Source organism: Sturnus vulgaris, chromosome 2 (genome assembly GCF_052056855.1).
Source record: "Sturnus vulgaris isolate bStuVul1 chromosome 2, bStuVul1.hap1, whole genome shotgun sequence".
Classification (NCBI taxonomy): Eukaryota; Metazoa; Chordata; class Aves; order Passeriformes; family Sturnidae; genus Sturnus; species Sturnus vulgaris.
In genome coordinates, this window is record NC_142244.1 from 78,958,779 (window position 1) to 78,975,754 (window position 16,976).

The 16,976-nt window shown below is 34.3% G+C and overlaps 1 protein-coding gene across 3 annotated transcripts in view; it reads right to left on the reverse strand.

Annotated features, from left to right (window-relative positions):
- The window catches only part of UGGT2 (UDP-glucose glycoprotein glucosyltransferase 2), a 79,914-nt gene that overhangs the window by 45,642 nt on the left and 17,296 nt on the right, over window positions 1-16,976 (reverse strand). For 2 of the 3 annotated variants that reach the window (XR_015801563.1, XM_088159825.1), the window contains exons 6-14: window positions 16,689-16,788; window positions 15,571-15,652; window positions 13,694-13,794; window positions 10,650-10,749; window positions 8,155-8,215; window positions 4,810-4,901; window positions 3,711-3,861; window positions 2,594-2,713; window positions 354-439 (exon numbers count right to left, since the gene is read on the reverse strand). Coding sequence is in view for 2 of the 3 variants with exons in the window: in XM_088159825.1 (XP_088015951.1) it covers window positions 354-439; window positions 2,594-2,713; window positions 3,711-3,861; window positions 4,810-4,901; window positions 8,155-8,215; window positions 10,650-10,749; window positions 13,694-13,794; window positions 15,571-15,652; window positions 16,689-16,788 (893 nt within the window). In the remaining variant the exon portion in view is untranslated. The remainder of the gene's footprint in view (window positions 1-353; window positions 440-2,593; window positions 2,714-3,710; window positions 3,862-4,809; window positions 4,902-8,154; window positions 8,216-10,649; window positions 10,750-13,693; window positions 13,795-15,570; window positions 15,653-16,688; window positions 16,789-16,976) is intronic. The other variant, XM_014881348.2, reaches the window with a different exon arrangement.

Consider the following 16,976-nt stretch of genomic DNA (forward strand, 5'->3'; position numbering starts at 1 on the left):
CTGAATTTTTGAAATTCCCTGAAAGCGTGTTTTACATAACAAGTATTTTTATTAGAATGCAACTTCACAAGGGTGCCCAGTGGGACTATTTGACAAGATAAATTTCTATCAGACTTCTGCAGCTCATTTTACTCACACTCGGGTCTGTTATACCTTGCAACCTATTTGCTTAACAACAGCTAATACCTGAGTAAGCTTGACAAAAATGGGCAATCAATGTGCCTGATTAGAATCTTGTGGCACTGGACTTCACTCGAATTCAAATCCTTGTCTAGTAGAATAGAAGATGAAGGAGAAAAAATGAAAGTATCTTTATTTAAAGACTTTTCCTCAAGACTTTCAGTTTTCCTTACCTAAGTGGTACATCATGGTGATAGAATAATTCTGCCAGCTTCATATAATCACCAGTATCTTCTTGGACAGGATCAACAAAAAGTACCTAAGAAGAGAAAACATATCAGGCTTCCAATATTTGTTCTTGATGTTTGTTTTTATTTTTTCTTCAGACATAAAATCTAAGACGAGAACATTAATTTCCAAAGGAGCTGTATGCCCCAGCTGTTTTCAATTTTTTAGAGCATTCATTGTAAGAAAACATTAATAGTATAAATGAAAATAACATCAGAATTAATGAATTTGGACCAAATGGTGAAAATAGGATTTAACCATTTACTGAACTTCAAACCAAGTGATCCTGCTTTTCTCATTTGAAAGACTCTGTATCATTACTTTGGGGTTTTTTAATAGACTCCGTATTTATTTTAAAAAGATATAATGCTGATTTTTCTGGTACTTCTTTTAACAAACCCTCTCCTGTTGTGAAAAACAAACAAAAATAAATAAAGAGAAAATTTTGGCTAAAAATTCTAAGTAAAAAATAGAGCCTTGGGAAAAAAATTCTTCCTTCCTATCTCACATATCTTTGTAGTCACTCTTTCACTTAGTGCATCTTGGAATATAAAATCAGATCTGTCAGGCATGCATAGAATTTAAAACTGGGATGTGTCTGCATAGGCAAATTATCCTTATGTAGATTTAATTGTGATATCTGTACCTCATTTATTCAATTTTGCACTGCAAACTCCTCTTACAATTTATTATATTTGCTAGAGCAGCTGAAATTAAGCAGAATAACTTAAAATTTTGAACACCTCCCTTCAGATTAGAGTGAAATAGTGTGTTGTAGATTTCTACAATGTAGCTCTTGTATTTAATTCTGAATATGCAATGCAATCTGCTTCATATTATACACATCTTACACTTCATTATAAACAGACATTTTTTATTACCTATTGCTGGTATTTTCCTTGGTTTTTTTATACACAATCTTTACATTACTTCAAGCAACTACATCCAAGAGAAAGATCAAATGCACCCTCAACAGCTCTGCAGAGGACACCAAGCTGAGTGGGACAGCTGACACACCTGAAGGATGGGAAGCCATTCAGAGACGTGGAAAAGGCTCAAGAAATAGGTCCAGGCTGTTAAGTGGAACCTCACTCAACAAGGTCGAGTACAAAGTGCTGCATCTAGGCTGGGGCAACTCTCAGTTTATCAGCACAGGCTGGGCATAAACAGATCCAGAGCATCCCTGACAAGAAGGACTTGGGGGGTGCTGGTGGGTGAGAGGCTGAACTTGAGCTGGCAGTGTGCACTCACAGCCCAGAGAGCCAAACGTGTCCTGGGCTGCACCCAAAGCAGCGTGGGCAGCAAGGCCAGGGAGGGGATTCTGTCCCTGTGCTGCATCCAGCCCGGGGGTTCTCAGCACAGGAAAAAACATGGACCTCAAGTGAGTCCAAAGAAGAGCCACAAAAACAATCAGAAGCTGGAGCACCTCCCCTATAAGTATAGGGAGACTTACAAGAAGGAGAGAGGTTTTTTACCAGTAGCAGAGACACTGTAGTGATAGAACAAGGAACAGCAGTTTTAAACTAAGAGAGGGCAGATTTAGACTGAATATGAAGAAATGAGGATGGTGAGACACCAAAGGTGTTACAGTGGAGATGGTTGTTCAGAGGATGGACTACCATTTAAAATGTTAAAGAACAGCCTGGATGAAGTTTTTGTGCCTGGTCATTGCAGGAGAGCTGGACTAGAAAACTTTAATTGTTCCATTATAATCCAAGCCATTTTATGATTTTATGGCTCATAAGATGACCTTTTGTCAATTTAAATCACAATAGCTGCTTCCTTAGCTTACTAAGTGATACAGAATCCCATTTACAGAGGAAAAATTAAGCTACTAGACATTATTAATTAGTATGCTTTATAACTTAAATATCTTTGTACCTCAGTTTACCAACTCTAAACCATGGACAGCTATCACTACCTTCCCTCATGCTTTGACAGCAGTGAGTTTTCTATGTGTAGGATGGAAAGGAACATAAATCTCTTCACAAAACTGTGCCCAAATCCATCTGTAAATGAAACTAATAACTACACACGACTCACAAGATAAGGCAGTACTCACTATTCTTAGCAGATCCACATAGAAAACTTAACAATAAATCCAGCATGTGTATTTTCTAATAAACTTTCTGCCCAGGTATCAACATATACACTATGCAAAAAAATGAAAGCTCTCCAAACTTACCAAATTATATAAATTGCGTCTTATCTCCTGTAAAAATCCAGGAAATGTGGGTTTTAGCAGTTCCTGATAGCTTGTAGGCCATGTGCTATAGCTGTGATCTTGTTCTATATTATTAATCCACTAAAACAAAAAAGGCTGCCATTTAGAAAACATGCACTGAACACTGAGAAAAATATGTGGGCATAATAATACTATAAAATGTCTTCCTTTCTTTAGTTAAATAATAGAAAATAGCTTCTAAATTTTATCTTTGTTTTTTCTTTTAAATCAAACCGTTTTTATCTGCAGTACAGAATAAAACTAATACTGGATGGAAAAAGAAAAAGTATCAATAGTACTGTGTATAAGGATGTGAATAAAAACATTTTTTTGAACTGTGAAAATTACTATGCAAACATCATAACAATGTATCATACAGATGTGTGCAACACAGCATAACCATCTTGTAATCCAAATACAGTATTTATCATCAACCTGCAGCAAAAGAACTTTAGATAGATCAAAATAGCCAATTAACATGTGGCTGATTTGTTCTTCTAGTCCTTTCTGTGCAAGCTGGGGCAAACAGAAGAGTGAAATGCAGCTCTTTCAGGTGCAAGACAGTAATATTTTAGTGCCTTTCTTCCTGGTGTATAACCTTTGTAATGAAACCTGTGTAAATTTTGAAGAGGGGTAAAAATCAGTCATTGGACAGCTAGAAATAATATATTTAAGTGGCCCATAATTCACTTATCTTGTAAAGTACACTTATACTTATCAATTACACTTAGAAGTCTTGCATAATATAAGATATTAATGTAGTGTTGTGTAGCTACATTAATTGCTATAAAAGAAATTCTATAGTTTGGAGTGTGCAACTACTCTAGATATCATTTTCATTTGAACACCCTTAAAATTATCTTAAAATCTTAAAACTTATCTTAAAATTTTAGTAAGGTATAAACTAGAGTAAATTACTCATAAAAATATTGAAGAGATATTACCCTTGAAAACATTTTGAACTGCTAATTGATATATAGCCTTATGCCTAGTATTTCAATTGCAGTACAAAAAAACCTGCTTCATACAGAGAATTATCAAAGATGCAATCTCTAAATAAATAACTTTAGTTACTTACTATTACTGAAGAGTGACGAATATCTAGTGCATAATTATTATCTGTAGGATGCACATGCAACCTCATAAATTTACTCAGGGTCTCCCCTTTGATTCCAAGTTCATAAAGGCCATGCATCACTTTTCCTTCCAGTTTAAGAGTCTCTAAAATACTTTTTCAGAAAGACAAATACATAATGTCTACAAAGAACTGTCATGACATAAAAATTACTTTTAAAACTAAAAACAGTCTTCATGTTAATAGGCTTAGAAATGTTTTCTCTTTATAGTCTCCCAGCCTAATGTTTAAAACTACAGTTAATAACACCATGTCTCTAACTTATTTCAAAACATAATTATAACAGATTATACAATTCTTTTATTCATTCAGATATATTTTATACAAAGCAATTTTATCCTTCTTTAGTAAGAAGTGGCAGGACAGCAGAGTGAAAGCTTTCTTGCTGCACTGTCCTGCCTGAGGCAGAAATCCAAGCTGGGGTACCATAAGAAGCAGCTTTGCAAGTGAATAGAGAAGCAAGCAGCAAGTGATGGAGACAGATGAACTCTAAGCCTGTGTCATGGCAGAACTCAGAAAACAGCACAGAGGAAAAACTCAGCCACACCCTAAAACATCCCAAAAGACCCAACGGGACTCTGGAACATCTGCTGCAATCTGAAAATTCAAATTTGGGAATAAAAAAACCCTGAAGTACTCCACAGCAGAACACAGCTGGCAAGACTCTGCAACTACCTTCATGCCTACATTTTCCTGATTTTTAAGTAATCGAGATATGAAAGCATTACTGACTTTTTTATAAAGTACTTTTCACACTTTTTTGCAAGCACACATTAGATTCTTTCCATTTCCAAATTAATTTCACGTGGTGAGTTGCAAAATTATAAGCAAATTAGAAAACATATTCCAAGAGAAAAGGCTATTCTCAACTACTTATACAATGTCAATACAAATAATCAAAGCAAAACCACTGAAAATCAGTATTCCTCCTACTGGAACACTTCCTTGCCCCCAAAATGCAACAGGTGAGATTAGGACCAGGAGCAAAACTCTCCAGTATTATTAGTAATTCTGTGACCTTCAAACAAAACGTACACCTTACCTAAAGGGATCAGAAAAATCCAGGTCAATGTGAAGGCCATTTAGAAATAAACGTGATTCTCCAGGTTGAATTCCAAGTGTTTCATGGAAACGCTAAAAAGTAAAAAGTACTGCTTACTTATTTAGGTATATGTCTACACTAACACATATAAACACTCTTAAACAATTCTGCAAAACAGACACATCAAATCTCTTCCACACAATTTCTTTTTTTATGTGAGTGTTGGAAAAATAATGAACACATATTTTATGAGTGCTGTTTAATACATTTCAGATGTACAGATATAAATGAAAACAACCTACCTGTACAAGGCAGAGAAAAGAACATGTTGTCAGTGTTTGCCAACAGAAAGTGAAAATACCCACATAGAGAAATACAGCTTGTAAATTTTTAAATTATTTCTATATATCGATTCAGCAAAGGGAGACCTTATGTATGTCCCTCAGACCTCCACTTGAAACCAGCTTTCTCAATGACTTAACATCCCTCAATTCTGAAAAACGTGTAGTTGAATTGTTTCAGGGAATTAGGAAAAACAGACTAGAAACTTAAAATCTTGTCTAACAGAGGGACCATAGAAAAAACACAGATGAGAAAGGGATAGCATAGCATATCTTTGCTTGACAAAGAAGAAAAAGATCCACAAAACACAAATACAAGAGGAAGGCAGTATTCAGGGAGTAAAGCATGTATTATTTTCCTACAGAGAGCTCTGAGGCACAATACCATTCACTCTGTAGCAAGATAAGTGACAGGAGCAACAGCAGTAGTGCATTCCAACTCATGATAGAAAGAGCAGTCAGATTTCCAGATCTGCCTGTTCCAGTGCTCAGTCACTTGCAAAGTAAAGAAGTTCTGCCTCATGTTCAGGTAGAACTTCCCCATTCATCCTCTTGTCCTATTGCTCAGCACCACGGACAAGAGCCTGGCTCCATCTTCTTGACAACTTCCCTTCTCATACTTCGAGATATTGATAAATCAAAGGTGAGATTCTTAATACATATTTGATGCTAGATATTTGATTGTCTAGAAGTGCATCCACTTTGTCATAAAAACATTAATTAAGGAGTATTTATTTAGGCACCCAACACTAGAATTTAAGGATGATAATAGTCATGTAGTATTTTCTTGTTAAACTTCAGCAAATTATTTCATTGCAAGTTGTGAGCTCAGTTTGATGAGATTTTATTTTTTCCTTTTATCTACAGCAGTTCTTTGTCTATTTCTTGCTTAGGTATCAACTCATTACACCTAAATCATCACATGTCTTTCACTTTTAATAACTTTATTTCCTGCCATTGCATTTCCTATTCAACTTTCATTATCTTGAGAGGGAATCATCCAGTTACACACAGCATGGGATCATATCTCTCCTGCTGCTAGATGGATGTACTGCAGTTCAAGAATGTATATGACAATTTATTGTGCTCAAGCAGCAGTGTTCAGGAAGTTTCCTTACTTTTATTCAACAAATTTTAGCTTTTAGCTGTCTAAAGGCCTTTAGACTATAGGAAGGATGTGACCTCACATGAAATGAAAACTTAGTGTGATAGGTGCATAAAATCCTCTTAAAGTTAATGTAGTTAATACATTAATGGTATCATAGGAGTGATTCAGCTGACCAAGCACACAGATATCCATTGTAATTTGTTTCAGATACAAACTAAGTTACTCCTCCCAATCCCTGTATTTAGCAGTGGTCAGTTTAATTTTCGACAGATCTTTACCTTTTTTTTTGTGTGTGTGTGTGTGGTGGAGGAGTAGTTTTTGATTAAGCAGTTAGTTTTGATTTTTGTGTTAACAGAGCAGCAATTAAGGAAAGTCATTGTAAAGACTCCACCAAGAAAAAGGAAAATCCTGATACCAACACTCATGCTCTGGAGGAACTATGATCATCTGGGATTTGTTTTACTTTATGCTGACTGTAATTCTAACAACAACGAGTTATAGGAGAAAGTATATTTTGGCTGTGTACAGAAAGCAATGAAATCCAGACACTGATTTCCTTCCTCCAGCAAAAACTACAGATCTTCTTACTACTGCAAGAAATGAGGCCTGCAGCTGAGCTCACTCTAAGATCTCTGTGTAAACCCAAGGATCAAAGATGTACACTGCACATGAGAAAGTTGAACAGCTCAAGGAGGAGAACTGGTGAAATACATGAAATGTCTTCTCAATATACCAGCCCCACGTCTAATCACCTACAGACAAAAAAAGGCCTACACAATTGTTTGCATAACCATTTACAAGGATTTAAGCTCAAGCCTGTCACTATTTGGGCAGGAAATACTCAAGACTGGAAAGCTTTTACATGAGTTTTGCATGGCGTAGAACTTAAAAACATTTGCGTGATATTTTTGCTACAACAGAGATGACAAGCTCTTTATGAGAAGGCTTCACCAGTGCAAGAAGGACATTCTTCACTTTCACTGTTTTGCAAATTGAAAGAAACTGGAAAAGGTATTCCCCTGGAGATACTAGTCTTGGCAAGCAAGTGGAAAAAGGCCTAAATGGATACAAAGTAAAACAATACACAGAAATGTTGCAAAAGTGTAAGAGAAACCTAAGTAAGGTAAAAATCCCTTTCACTACAGTGGTTGGTCAGTCTTAAAACCACATGAAAATACGTGTTCTGAAGATCTAGACTAAGGACAATGCTATTTCACTGTCCTTATGTCATTTCACATGACCAGTCCGACAAGTATGGTGCCTAACATTTAACTGCAACACTCAACTTGAAAGAAAAAATCCAAACTGAACAGAGACAGACATCATTAATTCAACAAATATTAAGTAGCATCTCAGAATATATCTCAGATCAGTCAAAATCACAGAAACAAGGACTCCTTAAAAGGGACAAGGAACAAAAGATGCAGTGAATCGAGAATGAAAACCAAACCACAATCTGCCATAGATGATGTTCAAAACACCTTGCAGAATAGCTGCATGTGTGATTTTGAAGGTGTGGAAAGCTCAAAGTTAGCGTGTGCTGACCACAATACATGCAGCAGGCCTAGATTCAACACCAAAGCTATAGAAAAAGTAACTGATACCTATTTTGCTTTCCCAGCACACAATCTGTGACTCAACACTCCATGAAAATTGTTTGGCCTTGCCTAATTCTGTAAAACCAAAAGAGAGAATGGGAAAAGTTTCACAAGTAAGAGAAAGTGAAATATTTGAACTGCATATTTAAATATGTTACCCGCCTCACAACAGATTTTTAAAACAATTGGCTCTTTTTCTCTAACAAAAACTGTGAAAGCTACTACAGTAAAAAAAAAATCTCCAGAAGCATCAAAACAATAGTGGTTCAAATGTCCATCTGAAGAAATAAAAACAAACCTTCTGATTTTCTTCTATTTCATTTTGCATCTTCTTGTCTATGGGAACTCTTGTCAGTGATCTGTTAAAATGAAATATTTGTATCACTCAACAACCGTATTTTTAAAAATCATTTTTTATGTGAAATTGGTATTTTAATTAAACATCCAATGCACTGTAACTGAAGAATGCTGTAATAAGGTCTTAAAATGAAGAGTAATGCAGTATCATAAATACTGAATTTTTAAGACAAATATTGTTGTATTTTACTCTAGCAAACCAAGGTTTCAGATTCAGGCTAGTTTTTCTTGCAGTAATATCATCAACATATTTTTTACGACTCTCAATCTTTCTTGTTTGTTTTTATTCTGGATGTATATTATAAAAAAGTAAGTTGTTTGGTCATCTAAATTATTACCTGAGTACGTACCATATTTGCATATTTTAAGTTAATATTACTGTCTCCATGGTACTCAACTTTACAGCATAGAGACATGGATTTGTCTGGACAAGGGCAAGGAAAACATGCCAAGAATGACCATTTCAAAATTAGTTGAGTCTTAGAAAAAAGAGATTTGCAGATAAAGACCCTTGAAAATGTTAACCATTCACAGACATAGTTTTAGTTTCCTTAGTCATTCCATCTTTTGAAGGTAACACATTGATTTGTCTTTTTTACCTTTCATAAAGGTTCTAGAAGACTATTTTATCTTCCTCTGCCATAATGTATTGTATGTGAAGTTTATAATTACCAGGCCTATCAAAATGTTGCCATGACATATATCAGCTGGTACACTGTCTACATCTGATGACATTTTGTAAAATCTACCTCAGACTAACCTTTTCAACTGGAAATACTGAGGAGAAAAAAAAACACAGGTGTAAATTAGAAAGTGAAAGAAAATTTCAGAGGAATGGTATATTAATTATTTTTTATGATCTAAGGAACCCAATTTTTAAGGAACATGCAGTATTTTATTTTCATAACTACAGTTCTAAAATTTGTGTACAGCTTTTAAAAGCAAATTTAGTGTAATTAAAAATGCTTGATTTAATATAAAAATTGTCTGAAACTTACACAGTTTAAAAATACTATTATTATAATGATCGGCTATTTATCTAAAGTGACTAAGCAATATCTCTTAATTTCCTTTCTAGGGTTTTTTTCCAAACTAGTATTTTGACTCATCAGGTTAAGCATGATTTGACTACTAATGAAGTATATTCTGTGCACTATTTTTACACAATGCCACTTTGACTTAAGTTGTCAATGTAGACCTACTAAATTTAAATTATTTAAATAATAGTAATCTCTCATGTTAAAAATAACATGCTAGATTACCATGTTAGAATAAATCATGCAGGACAGAAACTGTGATTTCCCTTTTAATAATTTTAAAGTCTTCTTACACTTTCACCCAGAAAATATTCGAAGAGTAGGTAAATTGAGCTCTCTAATGCCACAAATGCACAACAGGAGTTGGAGTGGAATGGAACAATTTAATGACTTGTAAAATCAATGATTTAAATGTCACCTGGCACATTTCAAAATTACTTTTTCCTATCCTTTGAAGAACAGAACTGGACTTGAAGTATGACATTATGCACGCTTCCACTATCTCCTACTGGAAAGCTGAATTTTCTGATTGCTAATCTAAGTGCAAACTTATACCATACTATTTCATAATAATTATGCTTTAGGCATTTTAAAAGGCATTTTGCTTCCTTGACACAAGATGTTACAACAGTAGTTTTTCCATTATGGTGTAGATTTTCTCTTACAGAGAATCAGGGGTGACAATGAAATACTGTGATAATTAAACAAGAGTGGCAAAATGTGAAAGCACGCTGAGTTAAGAACCCTATTTAGCATCACATTTAATTCAGTAATTCAAGCAAATATTGCTGATAGGATTACATGAAGAACTTATTAAGTATGAAGAAAAGCATTTCTCAATTACAATACTATTAGCTTACAGGAAGAACAATTGTTCATATTAGGAAAGCTAAAATCAGGACATGTTCATTTATTTAATATTTATCTTGATCTTTTATTAAGTAATCTGTTATGGAAGACAGTAAGAACACTACCATACAATAGCCAGAGCCCACTCTCAACATCAGTGTTGTGCTTATAACTAATGTGTGTGGATCCCCACGGAATTTATTAATAGTACTTTGCCTCTTTCCACTTTGACTAGTTCTGCTACTAATTCAACAAATGTTTTCACCTGGGAAAATATCAATCCAGTAAAATCCATGAGGACTAAGTGCCTGAAGGATTAGCATGTCCTCATGGCATCTCCTGCATCAAGCAAGAAACATTTAAGAGACTGAGCATGAGTTCTCCCTGGAGTTATCTTCTACTCAATGAAATTGCCTGGAATCCACCTAGCAAGCTGTCAAACGTGAATATCGGACTGCAGGACTTGGGTATAAATCTCTATTACTGTCATTACAGTCAAATACAAACATAAAAATAGCGTTTAAAAAAAACCCAAACTTAATTATCATACCTGGCTCTTATTGGGAAGTTCTGAGCAATGTCTTTCATTACCTTTAGGGCATCATAAACAGGGGTAGACATAATTCGAGTAGCTGCTTGAAAACTAAGATCTAGGATTAGGGGGGAGAAAAATAAATTAAAAAAAAATCACCAGAAATACCACTCAATCATTACCACCTATAGTAAAAAACCTGTTCCATGTACACATTTCTCAGTATTTAAATATTTTATGTTTCAATCACTGATTCAACAGTTATGAAAGTAACATTATTAAGGTTGAAAAACTGGTCACAAAAGTTGTAAACACTAAATTCAGGCTTTTTTACAGAATTCTGCTTGACTTTCTTGAACATATATATTGCATATGTAGTTTCTAAATTTACAGAAACACTCTGAGAAAGCCCAGACCATTCACCACGAGGTATTATGCCATCGCCTAAAGGGTAGTACCACACTCAAATCTAGATCCAATCCACAGACACCCATAACTGCAGGAAAGAGTAAGACCTCTCCAGATCTAAGACTTCACAAGTTTTTCAGATAATGGATATATTTAATGTAGAAAGCTGCATTGAACATGTGAATTGTACAATTTTCAAAAGGAGCAGCAATTTCCAGAGAAAATGGCAACTCACGACCAGAAAGTCAAATGACTGTAAAATTTCAGTTCTCATAAACACTTAGTACATTTTTAAAGGGATCTCTTTTTCAGAACGAAGTAAATTTTCAGATAATGGGACAGTTTAAAATTAATCTGTCTATCCACTGAAAAAGCAGTGATGGAATTCAGTTAGCTACCTCTGGAGTCTAACTTGAACGTGACAAATTTTGACGAGTAAGACTAGGACAAATCTAATTTTGATACCAATGGGGTAAGTCAATGCTATAATAAATGCTTCCATGTAACTTGTATACATTTGCATAACTAACTCATGCAGTGATGGTCTTCCTCATAGTTTTCTAGTTAAGACATTTAAGCAAAAACTGAAAGCCTCAGCTTATTCAGTTTGAGGAAAGCTGATGCCATATATAGTAACAAGTGCTGGGCAGAAAGTCATAGAGGATACTGCCTAGTAAAAGTTTGAGCCATTTTCTTGAAGCAATTAAGAATTAAAAAAAAAAGGAAGACTGAATCAAAGTGAATAAGACATTCACTTTTTGGTGACAAGGTACTTCTTGGCTGAAAAAAATAGGTGAGTAAGAGGTGGAATGTTAACTTCTATTTCTTAATACTTTTAACAAGAAGTATAGAAAGAAATCACTATTAAAAGTAGGTTTCAGAACTCTTTCAACAGGCATATAATCTGTGCCTCAGCTGAAGTAACAACACTCAGTTGCTGCTGTTACTACAGATAGGAAGCTGTGAACTTGGGTCATACACTTAAAACCCTTCATAAATTGTTAACAATTTCCATTTTATGCTGAACAGCTAGGATACAAATATTCAAATGCCACTGAGGCCAACTCCTTTTGCTTCCTTGGTTATCTCTGGTCAGGGCTGTCACTTACAGACCTCCCCTTGCAACTCCCCAACACAGCTAAGAACACAGTGTAAGGCACCTTGAGGAAAAAGTACTTACTAATTACTTACCTAAAATATAAAAGCTCTTGAAAGACAGCTCTTGAATGGTGTTTAGGTTCATTTATAAATAGAAGTATGCCCTATAGCTGAAGTAGTTTTGCTTAAATTTAGTTAGATTTTTACTTTGAAGCTAATTAAAAGAAATCAGAGAGAAGCTGAGCCATTAATTCAGCCACTATAATTAGTCATTAAGAATGAACTAAAGAAAGCACCCTGTCATGTCAGCAGTAAAGGTGCACCAAAATATGTGGGGGCTGAAGACTGAAGATCTTGAACCATAAGCCACTCCAAATCATCCTGACATAAATTAACAGCATCCCAACATTTAACTACTTTCAACACTAAGAACTGGTTTCTTGGGGAGCAGCACCAGTTTCCTTTTTTATATAAATAGCCATAACACCACAGAAAAGACCATCACTAAACAGGGGCCTTGTACTGTCTTTTGAAGGCAGATATTAAAGGGATTGAAGTTTCATGGCTGCTTCAGCTTTAATATCAGCCAAGTGGCATTCAATCACACACAAAAAGAAAAATAGTCAAACCTACTATTTTCTTTTTCTTTTTTTTTCCAAAGTAGATTTCTCAGGAGAACTTTAAAGCAATATTTTTGAACTGTTTTTATTTTGGACAAAGATTAATCCTGCACTTTATCTTCATTGATAAAAGACTGTAAGTGAACTACAATTATCTCACATAGCTGATATGAGACTGGACATTGCTAGCAAGCTCTGTAACATCAGGGTCCAAAAGAAACTGAAGCTCAGATAATTGCTCAGCCTCCTTCACTGCACTAATATATAGGCAAACTAATTTTGATCAGGTTGTCCTCTAAAGCTGAAGAATGTAAGGGGAAAAATTTACTTGTGTAAACTTAAATGTTGTGACATTTTATGAGAGATTTATATTTTAGAGCAATTTACAATTTCATTCAAGCTCCAGAATGTCCTGCAAGTCATCAGCACACAAGCTTTAGCAATCAACGTATTTGTTTTTCTTTTCTACAGGAAAGCTTTAAAAAGCATGTTCTTCCACTTGATATTATATTAAAAAATGCATTGATGTGAACTCCAGTACATTGACAAAATCTATAAATTAAAGAAAACAAGCTGTCCTAATGTGCATTTCATTCCAACCCAGTAGTCATGACAAAATTGTATCTTCTGCCTGACCTCTACAAATAATATCTAAAACAAGTTTTAATATCTGAGATGACACATCAGGCAGAAAAACTGGCAATATATCTCTCCATCTTATAAAATTACTTCAATGTTCTTTTAATTTCTAGCATACAATACAAGGTATCAGCACATTTATAAGGTATCAGCCTTATAAATACTTGAGGTATTATGGCTTTTTATGAAACGATGTCTCTTTTTAAAAGAAGCTTTTATCATAATGTCAATACATTAAAATAACACAGGAATATTAAATAGAGTATTGTGCTCATTAAAAAAAAATGCAACACATACCCTGCATCTCCCAAACCTTCAGTGGTTCCATATCGTTAGTAGTTTCAATTAGATGTTTTTTAAATTCTATCAGATTGTTTTTCAGATCAGGATGCATCCGTCTACAATAAAACATTTTATTACAAAGAAAAATCGATTACATACATGAATGTCTGCTTTTATCCACAGTACTGCTCACAGCTAATATCGTATTCTTAGGACAAGAACCAAGAGTGAACTTCAATTCCTTCTTGAAACAAAAATATGGATTTTGGGTGAGAAAAGGTGATTTCTGAGGACTAAACTTCAGTTAAAAAGAATCATAGAATCACTTATGTCAGTAAGGACCTTTAAGATCCTTAAGTCCAACCATTAGTCCAGCACTGTCAAGTGCACCACTAAACCATGTCCCTAAGTTCTACCCAGGCGTGGCAATTCAACCACTTTCCTGGCCAGCCTGTCCCAATGCTTGACAACTCTCTACATAAGAAAATTCTTATTAAATACCAGGAGTTCACTTATTTTGTAGTAATCTGTCTCAAAACCTGCCACATAAATTTAGATGGAATAAATGACATTGAAGATTGGACAGTATTAACACACCATACAGGTAACTGTTTATTTAGCTTACTACAGGATGATGTATACTGAACTGGACATCAACTGTACTAAATACTGGGTGTAACTGAATGCACTCTTTGTGGCAATAACTACAAGAGGTATAGGCAAGACAATGTTGAGAACATGTTTTATAAATTGACAGCACTGACAGAAATCAATCTACTGAGCACACAAATTATCTGTCAGACCTAAAGAACATGGTACACAAAAGCTTAGCTATTTGTTTTGGAAACATAATAGGGAGGTAAAGAAGTTTTGAGGGCAAATACTTCAGCCTGCTACAGGATATCCTTGAATAAAAAAAAATTCCATTAAATTTCTAAACAAAAACGTCTTCTGCTTGCATTCATAACTATTTCACAGCTGACAGAGGGACAATTTATAGCCTACTGAAACATCTATTTCACCTCCTTTATGAAGAAGAGAAAAAAATGAATCTAGAAACAATGTGAAAAAGGGAACTATCTGCCAACTTCACAAATCAGTCACAGTGGAGAATCAAGAGTCTAACTATAGCTAAACCTAGCTTAGTGACAATATCTACAAACATCTTTACTTTTTGTTTTAAATAATGAGAGAATGACATCTAGAGAAGACCCACAATCTCAAGGGTTTTTGCTGAAGAAAAAAATTTCTGATCCACTACATGGATCTGTTACAAGAAAAGGGAAGCACTTGGACTGAAACCACAAAATGAATCCACCAACTGAGGACTTGGAAGGAATGCTCAGTAGGGTAACATTCAATTTCATTTAACAGATTGCAGCTTGGAGATAAGAGCTCCTGCTGGAAGGGAAGACAAATTCACAAACTCCAAAATGAGATGGTATCTATAGTAAACCCATTTTCCTAAAAATATCACACCTTAACTCTATGAAATCCGTTACTATCCTTCTTAATAACACGTGATGGAGATACAGCCCATGGGTTTGGATTTCTTGTGCTACTCTTGCATTTTGAAAAGCAACATTTTGATTCTAATTATCTAACAAATGTGAAAACACAACGTTCTAAGCTTTTGTGTTACCTAGGCAGATATTTTTAATTTTAAAAGTTTACTGCAGACATTCTAAGATAATTAGAAAACTAAACGCAATACATTGAAATTAACAGAATAAACAGCCGTTGCATCTTTCTGTTCACAAGACATTAAAAAAAAATTTCCACCAAATAAAGTACTTTCCAAAATAAATCTCAATTCTTCTATAAGAAAAGCCCAACTGGTTGAGGTTCCAGAAACAAACGTAAAAGTTTAATTATAATTTATATCATCTCACTTTAATTTGCCAAAGAGAAATCCTTGGACATCACTTTCCTCCTCCTCTTCCTCATCTTCCTCTTCTTTTGTTTCATTTGCTCCTGAACACATAACACAGGTAGACAATATAAGCCAAGAAAGTTATTGCAGTATTATGTTTTTATGAATTATAAAACAGTTAATAGAAACATACAATCACAAAGTTGTCAGTCCCAGATGTAGTTTTAATTAAATTTACACCCACATATCTTGGCATCCGAATTAATTACTCTACAGAACTTTGCAATATTAAAATAAATTTTTAATATATTTCACTCAGTAGTAACAATTTTTAAATAAAATTAAATAGGTGCGGTTAAACAGCTCACTTTCCAAAACAGCAATTTCTCAGTTTGATTAAGTGATAAATTATAACTCTTACCAGTCAACTACTACCAAATTTACACTTGAAAAGCCTGATGACCTTAAACCACTTGAATCTCCAGCTAGCATTTGATATAAGTCAGAGATCAGTTTCTTCCCCTTCAGAAAAACTAAACTGTTTTTTGACATGACTCAAAAGTCATTAAACCTTAGGCTTACCAAAGACAGATTACTTTTATCTTGTGAATGTCCCTGCAAACGAATTTCTTTGTTACCATTTTCTATAGCAAATGTCTCATTTCAATACATTGTAACATGCACTGGTCCAAATTCTATGGTACATTGCAACTTTTCTACACAAGATTGTGAAAGTATGTCCAGAGAAATTCAGAAGAAAAAACCCCTCAGCCCTGAAACACTAATGTGTAGATACTGTAGTTATTAGTATACGTGAGATGTCATCAATCATAAAGTAACTGAAGACAAAGGTAAACAATCTTAAAATTACTGAGAGAAAAAAGACAAGATTGTGTTTTGAAGAGCCTCAGAAAACAGTAGAGGTTAGAAAATTGCATAGATCTTTACAAATGTTCTCACGTATTTTAATTTCTTAGTTCCTAATACCTGACATTTCCTTCTGTAGACAGAAATTAAGTATAGCCTTCAAAACATTAATGACTTTGTACATTAATGAATATTGTACAAACTGAAGATTTTAATACATTTCAATAGTACCTCCAACAAGATATCAAATAAATTTAAAAACCCACATACCTTTAACCTCCATGTCATCTACTGCTTTATATTCTGTACTCTTTATTGCAAGTTCCACACCATATCCAGATAAATACATTTTCCTGGAATTTGGTTTCTGCTTGATAATATTTTAACAGAAATAAAAAACATAACTTAAAAAAACTAAAAAAAATTTAAAGAAGATTAACAATATTAATACTGTAACTTTAAAATGTTATGATATTTAAGTCATTACTTAAATTCATCTTTCAACTCAAAGTGCAAGGCATATTGACAGTCCACTGAGAAGGCATGTAAAAGAATGTG